Source organism: Lipotes vexillifer, unplaced genomic scaffold (genome assembly GCF_000442215.2).
Source record: "Lipotes vexillifer unplaced genomic scaffold, Lipotes_vexillifer_v1.1 scaffold1347, whole genome shotgun sequence".
Classification (NCBI taxonomy): domain Eukaryota; kingdom Metazoa; phylum Chordata; class Mammalia; order Artiodactyla; family Lipotidae; genus Lipotes; species Lipotes vexillifer.
Window position 1 is genome coordinate 1,240,675 of NW_006796201.1, and position 10,969 is coordinate 1,251,643.

Consider the following 10,969-nt stretch of genomic DNA (forward strand, 5'->3'; position numbering starts at 1 on the left):
CCACCCCACTGACCCCTCAGGAAACACAAAGTATTTGGAGGACAGGGTGTCTGCCGTCTGCCGTCTTCCTTCTTCCCGACTACAATGTCTCTGGCCTTCCTCCACACCTATGGAAAAATTTTTCATTGTATCATAGCAATGAATTACCAAATCTGGATTTGCAATACTGAATCTACATCTAGCACATGTACCTACATAATTAGTTTCTGTGATTATTTGATTGGTCTGATTCCCCCACCAGACTGGAGGCCATGATCTAGAAGTGGCCCTGCCCCAGTATAGGGACATCATTCAGAAGTGCTAGGCAGCAGTTCACCAGGAACCCTAATGAATCAGGACTGGACTGTCCTCTGAGGCCATAGGCTCCTCACTTTCATAAGCCGAAATTATTCAGAGGTGACCTCTATTGACTAAAGGAAGAAATTGCAGTTACCCTCCCACCCCACCCCACCCCCTTTCTTTCCAGTACAGGGAAATGACCAACATAATCCCTGCTATCTGCCAGGCATTTCACGTATATTATGCCATTTGTCCTTGGATTTATAATATTTGCATCTATAAGATGGGCACCATCACTCCTACTTCATAGTCGAGGAGAGTGGGGTTCACAGAAGTGAACTAATTTCTGAGTTCCCACTGTAAAGAGGCACTGCTGAGATCCACCCCAGGTCTGTCTGAAGCCAAAGCCTTTGGTCAGTCCACCAGTCCCCTGCTATTCAAAGTGCAGTCCAAGGACCAAATCATGGGCGAAGCTGGGAGCGTTAACAATGCAGACTGCAGGCCCCACTCCAGATCTACTGAATCAGAATTTGTATCCTAAGGAGATAAAAATTTTGTATGCACGTTAAAGATTGAGAAGTACCCTGACTCCCAGGAAGTGCTAGGGGAACCTCTGCCTGTGTCCTCCTGAGGAGAAACTGAGTTTTCGCATTTCTTCTGTAAATGCGGATTTCTGGTTATAAAGCACTTCTGTCATTTTTTTCATGTACTTTCTTGACATTGGCTCTCCTTTATCCTGGGAGGTAAATAAGGTCAGTGATAATCAGTCCCATGTTAGAGATTCTGGAAACAGAAGCCCAGAGAGGGGAAGCGACTTGCCGAGAGCTACCAGCCAGCAGGCATCCCACCACTTGACATGGTTTGGATGGGACAGTAAGTCAAAGGTCTTAGGGTCTGATGTTGGTGCCAGCATGAGGGCTGGAGGTTCCTGAGCTTGCCTTCCGGGGTCAGAAATCACCAGACTGAGAGACCCCTCTGCTCACTTGTTCATTCATGCACGGCAAGAGGGCTCCAATTTTACTCCCTGGGCACACTATGTAACATCTCTCAGCTTTCACTTTTGCATAGAGTTGTCATGAAGACCGAATGTGAATGATGCAAGTTAAGTGCTGGCACAAAGTAAGAAATCAACAAGTGTTAGTTGATATTCATTCAATCATTTGTTCAACAACTATTGAACACTTGCTATGTACCAGGCACTGGCTAAGATACCTGATGGACAAGGGAGATGTGACACTGCTCCCGTGGAACTTACAGTCTAACACGGAGACAGAGACTGATTAAGTGCTTACAAGTCTTGACTTGAATGAATTTGGCTGGGCATTTGCCTGTGGCCTAGATGTAACCTTTCCTTCCCTCTGTTCACTCAGAGAAAGTGAAACCAAACCTCAAGCTCTTGGCCCACTAGGCAGGTGTGAACCATGGCCCAAAGCTGTCCCACCTGTCTAGTCTTGCAACATGTTCCCTCCTTGGAGAGGGTCCCCACCTCCACCAGGAGGGAGGGATCTTTGCAAAATACCCGAACAGGGATGGGGAGTGTGGTAGAAGGTGGGCGGGTTCGACTTTATTCTGAGAACCAGGGGGAGCCGTTGCAGACCATCTCAGAATGCTCTGCTCTCACCTCTGCTGCTCTCCCACACCCAGGTAATGCTCCACCGACAATGGCCACTTTCCAGTTCCTCAAATGAACATGTTCCTCCCATCACAGGGCATTTGCACATGCATTTCCCACAGCCTGGAAAGGTCTCCCCACCTCTCTTCACTTAGTTCATTCTACTCATCACTCAGGGGCCTGTTCATATGTCAATTCCTCCAGGAAACCTTCCTTGACTCCCCAGGGAAGCTTCAGACCCCCCCAAATATAACGTTCTGTATTTTCCCTTCTTGGCATTTATCACAACTTGCATGTTTATATTTGTGATGACTTGCTAAGCATCAGTCTTCCCCAGTAGACTGACAGCAGAGCTGGTGTGTTTTGCTGAATATCTTCTCCCCAGCACTGAGCACAGTGACAGGCTCCATAACCAGGACAATAGCGCCTGCTCTCAACACCTGCCTCTGAAAGGACAAAGCGGGAGGGATGCTCAGGGGTTTGAAGCTCACCCTAAAACTTGAGGTCAGGGAGGGACATACAACACAGAAGCTAATCTGAGGCTGCAGTGGTGCAGGGAAGACACAAGAAAGACTTGAACCAAGGTAGAGGCAGCAGGACAGACCAAGGCAGAGTCCCAAGTCAGTGGGGAAAGTCTGATGGGTTGTGGAAGGAGAGAGAAGTGTTAAGGACCACTTGCAGGTTTCCGGCTTGGGAAAGGGAGCGTGATGGGCCCATTCTCGAGTAAGGGGTCACAGACGGTGAGGCCAAACGGCCTTATCGCACCCCAACCCCTACTCCCACTCCAGCCCGTCTTCCTCCTGTCAGTGGCCTGGACTGTCCCTGGCACCAGACACAGGCCACGCAGCTCAGCAGCACAAGTCCCTTTTTATTAACCATCCTCCCTGGTCTGAATGTGCAGAAGTAGAAAAGAAACAGTAAAATGCCCTGGCAGAGAGGGCAGGGGAAGGTGCTCCTGAGGTTAGGCCAGATTCCAGTTCATTTTCCCCGTACACGCCCCCACCCCTCACTGAAATCCAACATTAGGAGGCAGTGCAGCCCTGCTGCTGATGGGCCATCCTCCTAACTGTATCTGGGGTGGGTACTGGCAGGGCCTGGTGCTGTGCAGCAGGCAGAGAGAAAACGACCACGTGGGTCTGGCCCCCAGGGAACGTGAGGAAAGGCAGGTCACCCAGTCCGGGGGTCTGAGCAGAAGCCTATTTGGCCCCAGCAAGGCTCTGCTTCCTCTGTCTCACTGTCCTGAGGGCAGGGATCCCTCTCACCCCACCACTGCATTCAGAGGTTTTAGGCAGGAGGGGCCAGGGAGAATGCTAGGTGTTCCAGGCAGAGGAAGCCTAATTCGGTGCCTAGGCTTGGCCTGAGTGGCCAAGGTGTTCAAAATATAAAAGGGGAAAATATCCTTCCTCACCCCGCCTGGGGCACAACGTAGGTGTGACCTCAGTGTGATTGACAGGCCGCCGAGGCCAGGCCTGGTAGACCTGTGGAGCTCAGAAAGTGGACGAGAGAGGGTTTGGTCCACCCCCACCCCCATACTTATGTGAACAGGAGAGACTAAGCTACACAGAAAAATGGGGTGGTGGCGAAGAGGTGATGGGGGACAGGAGCAGACAAGATCCAGACTGGAAGGGAAACTTGTAGGCTGGCGTGACTACACTCAGATGTTGCCTAGTCAGTGGCCACTCAGCCGCCTTTCTTGTCTCCAGGGTACCAGGCTGGGCTGGCAGGGAAGGAGGGACGTGCAGGGCAGGGAGAAGAGCAGCCATTCAAAGTGAAGATGCCAGACAGGTTCACCTTGATCCTCACCAGCCCAGCCTGCATGGGGTTCCCGGCATATGCTCCCTCACCCACCCTTGTGCCTCTGAAAAGAGGGACCCATCAGGAATCTGAGAGAGAAAAGCACACTCCCCGCCTTGGGGAAAGTTAAGGGAGGAGTACTCACAGCACCGTGGCACGGGACGGCCCCTGGCCCCTGGCTCAGAGCTGGGCTGGCACCGTTTGTAAACATTAGACTTGGTGATGTCCGGGGATGGAGGAGCAGAGGGATGCCTGGACCATCAGGTCTGGGTAAGAAGACAGGGTGAGGCCCCAAAAGGCTTGGGAAATGTCAACCAGCCATGGGCAAGAGGGCTCTCAGGCTCACCACAGGCCCAGGAGGCAGTGGACAAGGCATCCATCTGCCTGCCTCGGTGCACCTGTATGATTTCAGTGCTACCTTTGGAACTTGCCGGAGGAAGCCACTGCTGGCTGGGCTGCCAACAGACTGGAGCAGGCACTGAGCCCCGGGGTAATTGAGCACAGCCCCTACCCAGGGCAGGCTTCTCTGTGGAGGATGGCAGCCCTTAGTCCACATTCTTTCTCCAGAGGGAAGTCAGGCTGAGTTGTTCCTTCGGAGACCTACCGACTCTTCACCCGTGGCTTCCAGGCATGGAGAAATTGAGAGGTGGAAGAGGGGGGAAGGTTCTTCTGTGACACGAGACCTCCTCCTACCATCCATGGCACTGCCAGGATGCGGGGGCAGGAAGGGAGCTGGGTTTGAGCTGTCCAGGGGTGTGGGGCCTGATTTCACCCTAGAACTGTCCCTGGAAAAGGATGTCCAGATGTCATCCCACCAGTAGAGGGGAATGATGCCGGACTCAGGGTGGTCCTGAAGCTCTACGAGATGGGTTCCAGGGTCCAATGGCAAAGGCCAAGAATTCCCTGGGAGGCACTGGTTATGCCAAGAGATCCACAAAAATGGTGTTGGCTGTGGTCTGGCCGAAGATGAAGGCTCCCAGGGTGACCAAGAGAACTCCATAACTGACCATCGCCCACCAGCTGTAGAGCAGAGGGTGAGAGAGGGCCTGGTCAGTCGACCCACTTGTGACTTTGCCGACTTATATATATATATATATATATATATATATATATATCAGTTAATTACTCTATTTACTTATACCACTTCTCCTGTGGGTGGAACACTTCCTACTTCTCAAGGACTTTCATACAACGGTTTATGGGGCTGGGTGTATGATCCCTAGACCATGGGTAAAGAGGCCAAGACCTAATGGGATTAATTGACTGGTCACAGCACACCAAGGGCAGGACCAGAATTAGAACCATGTCTCCTGGGACTTCCCTGGTGGTCCAGTGGCTAAGACTCCGAGCTCCCAATGCAGGGGGCCTGGATTCCATCCCTGATCAGGGAACTAGATCCCACATGCCACAACTAAGAGTTCGCATGATGCAACTAAAGACCCCCGCATGCCACAACTAAAGATCCCGCATGCCATAACGGAAGATCCCACGTGCTGCAACTAAGACCTGGCACAGCCAAATAAATAAATAAATATTAAAAAAAAAAAAAGAATGCATATCTCCTGATGGAAAGATAGTCAGGAAAAAGCAGGTCACATGGAGTGATCCATTTCATTAAAAAAATAAATAAATAAAAAAGCAGACATCTGCAAAGATATGTGTCAAAAATAGCTACAGGGTTATAACTGGAATTTTTTCTTTCTTTTTTTTTTTTTTTTCCTTTTTTTGCCCACCTGGCTTGTGGGATCTTAATTCCCTGACCAGGGATTGAACCCATGCCCTCAGCAGTGAAAGCACAGAGTCCTAACCACTGGACCACCAAGAAATTTCCTGGTTATATCTGGATATTAAAGGTGATTATTATTTTCTTCCTTAGACTTGTCTGTATTTTTAAAGTTTTCTATAATCAATGAGTATTACTTGCACAATAATTTTTTTTAAAAGCATGCAACCTGGTCATAACTTCTCTACCATTCAGGGACATGCACTTATTAAAAGAACGCAGCGTTTTGCAAAATGTGGCCTATACACACAATGTTCAGCCTTAAAAAGGCTGCTACAACATAGATGGACCTTGAGGACATTATGCTAAGTAAAAGAAGCCAGGTACAAAAAGATAAATACTGTATAATTCCAGTTACATGAGGTCCCTAGAAGAGTCAGATTCACACAGATTCTACACAAATTCTACAAAAAGTAGAATGGTGGCAGTGAGGGGAGAGGGAATGGGGGATTATTGTTTAATGGGTACAGAATTTCAGTTTAGGATGATGAAAAAGTTCTGGAGGTAGATGGGATGGTTACACAAAAATATGAGTGAACTTAATATCACTGAACACTTTAAAATGGTAAAAATGGTTAATTTTTTAAAAATGTAGTGTTTTGTATCCATTAGACTAACAAATATTGAAAAGGCCGCTATATACAGTCCTGGCGGGGGTGTGGGGAACAGGGCACTTTCATTCACTGCTTCTGGGACTCTGACTGGTACTGCCTTTTTGGAGGGTAATTTGAACCCGTGTGCCAGAGTAAAAATGAGCGTGCCTTATGATGGAGCAATTTCCTTCTAAGAATCGATGCTCCTGAGATCCTTGAACAGCTGTGCCAAGGTGTACATGCAGAAATGTGTTCACATTCAGGACACATTCAAACAGCAAAATATTCTACGGCCATGGAAAAAGGAAGCAGTAGATCTTCTTGTGTGGACATAGAATGATCTCCAAAATACATGGTTAAGTGAAAAAAGCAAGTTGCAGAAAAGTGTGTCTGGCATGAAACCATTTTTGAAAAAACCTAACCAGACACAAAACCCCACGTGTTTGTGTATACGCGTGCATAGCTTTGTGTACACAGACACATGTGCACACACAGAAACAGTCTGCAAGGGCACAGGCTGTGCTGATCTCATGGAGCTCTCTCAGGAGAAGGGAGCAGTGGGGAGTGGGCTGTGGGGAAAGAGGGACTTCCATTTTTTTTCTCTAAAATCCTCAGTAGTTGATGACTAGTAAGAACCTGCTGTATAAAAAAATAAAATAAAATTCAAAAATTAAAAAAAAAATCCTCAGTAGTATTTGAACTGTTACAACTAACATGTTACACATTTTCAAAGAAGTATTTTAAAAAGTTTTTCAAAGTACACAAGTCTCCTGACTCCTATCCATTTAAAGGCCACCCCCATCCAGTACCTCCCTGAGAGGACCACGGGCCGGGCCCTGCTTTACCTGGCTGGCTTGACTTCCTCCATCTCAGAGAGTTTGGCTTGAATGAGGCACAGCCCTAGAAGAGAAGAGGTGGCCCTGAGAGCTTGGGTGGGCACCCCCCCCCAGCAGTCCAGCCTCCCCCTTTGCCAGGAGGCAGTGATGGTGGGTGGAGAAAGGCCTGTGTTTACTCCTCCACACATTCCGCCTGTCTCCACTCTGCACCCAGCTGGAGACCGGACATCTGGTCTCCCAGGAGGAGCCAGCACCTGCCAGGCACCCCTTGGGCTGCATGCAAGCCCCAGAGCTAAAGGGGCAGCACAGGGAGGTGACTCAGTGGTGTCTACATTGCAGGGCCCTTCCCAGTGCACTTCTGAGCAGATGTGGCCCCCTTGCTCCAAGCAAAGTGGCAAGGGATTTCCAGGTGGCCTCCTAGAGACAAGTAAGCTGGGTACAGGCAGAACTTATGACTGGGCAGATAGGACAGTTGCCCAGGGATCTGGTGGCAGACTGTGTCTGAAACTCAGGTCTCCCAACCCGTGTCAGGGTGCCACCACCAGACCCTAATTACCCTGTCATGGGCTGACCCAGCCAGATCCCTGATAGTCGGGGAGTAACAGGTACCTGAATGAAGAGTTAAAGAGTATAGGCTGTGGACCTAGGCAGACTTGGGTTTGAAAAGGTTCTATTAGTCTTTAGTTGAGTTTGTTAACCTCTAGGCAAGCTTGTTACCCTCTCTGATCCTCACACCTCCTCACCAGTGAAATGGAGATGACAACTACACCTTCTTTGCAGGAGATAATGTTTAAACACGCCAGAGCCTGAAGTGGGTGATCAATAACCCAGGAGGTGACGCGCTCAGGCCAGGAGGCCCTGGGAGAGAGTGCTGCGGGGATGCCAGGGGTCCACACCTGGGAAGACGAAGATGAAGCAGGCGGCCAGCCCTCCAATGACTGAGATGACCTTGCCGATGTCAGGGATGAAGAGCGCCAGCAGCAGGGTGAGCAGGAACCAGACCAGCGTCTGCAGGACTCGCCGCCGCCGCTCCCGCCCCACGTCCTCCTCCACGGGCATCCCCTGGTAGCGCAGCCACAGGCCTTCGACCACCGCCCTGCCCACACAGAGAGCGGCTCAGAGGCGCCCCTGCTAACAGCTCCCCACCTCCAGCCAGGGAGCCAGATCCCCGACTGGGTGGATTGTAGGTAAGACTCAGTTTCCTCTTCTTTGAAATGGGCCTAGCAGCACTCTTCTCAGGGTTGCTGTGGGGGCCGGACGGGATGGTGAATGGGAACGGCTTAGTGCCTTGCCTGGCCCAGGACTCGCACACCCCATGGGAACATGTACTACTAGTCTCCTGAAAAGGAAGGGTCTGGGGTACCCAGAAAGCAGGGTGTTCAGGAAAGGATCTGGACTAGAGGTTCTCAGAGGACTCACAGAATGTTCTGGTGACTCTGGGACAAAGGGGGCCCCCAAAGACCCGGCTGGGAGTACTTGGAGGGCCATGCGAGGCACTGACTCTTTCCTCTGGGCTTCTGGTTCTCCTTCTATAAAATGGATTCTACACAAGGCCCATGTTCAAAGGGCTTTCAGAGGCCCTGGTGAAAGGGAGCACCCCGGTGGGGTGGAGAGGGGCTCACCGCCCACAGAAGTGCAGGATGGGGTAGGAGGTTAGCACGCTCAGGATGATGAAGGCGCGGGCGACGGCCACAGCCATGTCCTCCGACGGGTAGGACAGGAGCACGTCGGGGTCCACAGCAGCTCCAAAGGTCAGGAAGCCACAGATGCCTGAGGGCAGAGACAAGAGGGCTGACCCAGGCAACCCTCAGAGGGTTAGGGCCATGGACCGTTCACCGCTGGGTCCAGCAGCAGGTGGGGAGATGACGAAGCGGCTCTGGAGGCTAAGACTGAGGCTCACAGGGGTGTCGAGGCTGGGATCAGAAGCCTCCCTCCCTGACTTCTTACATCTCCCACCTCCACACCGTCACCTTTCTGATCTTGAACTCACCCAGCAGTTCCTGTCTCAGAGCTTCCGCATTAAAGTTCTGTCTGCCCATCTACTCATCATTCAGGTCTCAGCTCCTTGTCCCCTCCTCAGAGAATGCTTCCCCGCCCAGCCCATCCACAATAATCCCTGCCCCCAGGCACTCCCTCACACCACCCTGTTCTGTGTTCTTCAGAGCACTCCTCTCTCTTGGAACTTTTTTTTTTTTTAACTTGTTTATTGTCTGTCGCCCCAGGAGAACGGGACTCTGCCTATTTGCCACCCTTGTTCCTGGCTGTGTCTTCAGAAACTAGAACAGTGCTGGTCCTTAGAACCATCTGTGGAAGGAATCACAGGGCCATTCTTTGTGGTTTCCCAGCACTGCTCCCTCACCCAAACCATTTCCTACCAACACCCAGAGCCGGGTGTCCCCGAGCCACGCCCCTGCTGAAGCACGCTTCCTCTCTGCCTCCCAACAGTCTTCCAGGATCTGGCTGTGTTCCCTGTCTGGCCATGCTGCCCGCCACCCACCCGCAAGTCGCTCCACTCCAGCTATGCAGACCTTCTTCTGTCCTGGCCTCAGGGACCTGGCGTTTTCTGGTTCGTCTGTCTGGAATGCTTTTCCCCCAGCTCTTCAGATTCTAGCTCCTTCTCATGATTTGGCCTTCCCCAATTGCCACCTCCTCAGAGAGGAGCCACCTGTGACCTACCCACCAAAGCCAACTCCACTCAGTCCCACTCACAGCTTCCTGTTTCCCTGTTACCATGGCACTCACCACTGTCTGGATTTCCTTACTGATTCCTGACTTGCTCCTGTAAGACTCTCTCTCCGACTAGATCATCAGTTCCACGAGGGCAGGACCAGGTCTATCTATCTCCATGGCATCCCCCACACTGAGAAAGTTCCTGGGACTTACTAGGCACCCACTGAGAGCTGCTGAATGAATGCATGCATACATCTTTCTCATTTGGGCAGGAGGAGGCCCAAGGTGGCCCAAGTTCAAGCCAGTGCCTACAGAAGTGTTTGCGTGTTGGGAGTGCAGGGCTGTCCCCAGGAAATCCTGGGCCAGACGACTTGGGGACAAAGAGGGAAAGTGGGAGCCCTCTAAGCCCCGCCCTCGGAGGGGAGCACTCACCTGTGCCCATGTAGACAGCGAGGGCTATGACCATGGCGGCTGTCACCACCCCACCCCAGGTCTTCACCTCAGGCCGCCGCATGCTGTTGAAGACGGGTACACTGCTCACGTGGCACTGTCAGGGTGAAGGGCAGGGTCGTGGTGGGCAAGTGACCTCGCCCCCAAGGATAAGGGGCCCCCACTCCGTCCTTCCTTCCAGGACTCCCCCATCCTGCCTGTAACGTGGATTCCATCCCAGGATGGGGAGTGAGCTAAGGGGACAAAAGGGACCTTGCAACTAGCACCTGAAATCCGAAGCAGATGGTGGGCATGGCATTGAACACGGCTATCCAGGAAGCTGGCCTGCGGACAAACACACAAGATGCTGCTGCCCGGGAGCCCCTCAGAGTCACCAACTGCCGCCATGCTCTGACTCTTCATTCAGCCCCCCACGGCCTCCACCAGCCAGCATGCACATATTCAACCCACAGAAGTCTGGGGACTGGGAGAGGACACATCTCCATTTACAGGTCAGTAAACTGAGGCTCTGGAAGGCCCTCCTGGGACCAAAATCCAGAAATTTTGGCTCTTGCACTTGGGCCTTTGCTTCTCTGATTTGTTCCTTTCAAGAAAAAGGAAACTTTTTTTTTTTAAAATTAAGAAAATTGATTCATCCTCACATGGAAGATACAGATATTACAGATAAGCACATGTTGAAACAGATGTGCAATTCCACCTTGGCAGTTTCCATAACCTGAGGCCTAGTCTCACATTGGCTCATCTGTTGGACATTAGTGGCAAAGTCTCCCTCATCTCTGGCCGTCACTCTTCTCTCCAGCAAAAAGAGATCAGGACCTCTTGCCTCCTTCCTAAAATGACCAATGAGTCAAGCCCCAGTGAGCTAATGAGCCTTGGGAAGAGCACCTGTGTGGCTTTTTGATGCCCGACCCAGCACCTCCTGGGGCCCGAGTGGCAGGGTCTTCCCCCCTGT

At 51.4% G+C, this 10,969-nt stretch overlaps 1 protein-coding gene across 1 annotated transcript in view; it reads right to left on the reverse strand.

Annotated features, from left to right (window-relative positions):
- Positions 1 to 4,602: 4,602 nt before the first annotated feature.
- SLC38A7 (solute carrier family 38 member 7) overlaps positions 4,603 to 10,969 on the reverse strand; it is an 8,989-nt gene continuing 2,622 nt past the window's right edge. Inside the window, exons 4-9 of the mRNA XM_007468331.1 lie at positions 10,284 to 10,341; positions 10,000 to 10,114; positions 8,520 to 8,667; positions 7,794 to 7,993; positions 6,907 to 6,961; positions 4,603 to 4,705 (exon numbers count right to left, since the gene is read on the reverse strand). Of these exons, the coding sequence (XP_007468393.1) occupies positions 4,603 to 4,705; positions 6,907 to 6,961; positions 7,794 to 7,993; positions 8,520 to 8,667; positions 10,000 to 10,114; positions 10,284 to 10,341 (679 nt within the window). The remainder of the gene's footprint in view (positions 4,706 to 6,906; positions 6,962 to 7,793; positions 7,994 to 8,519; positions 8,668 to 9,999; positions 10,115 to 10,283; positions 10,342 to 10,969) is intronic.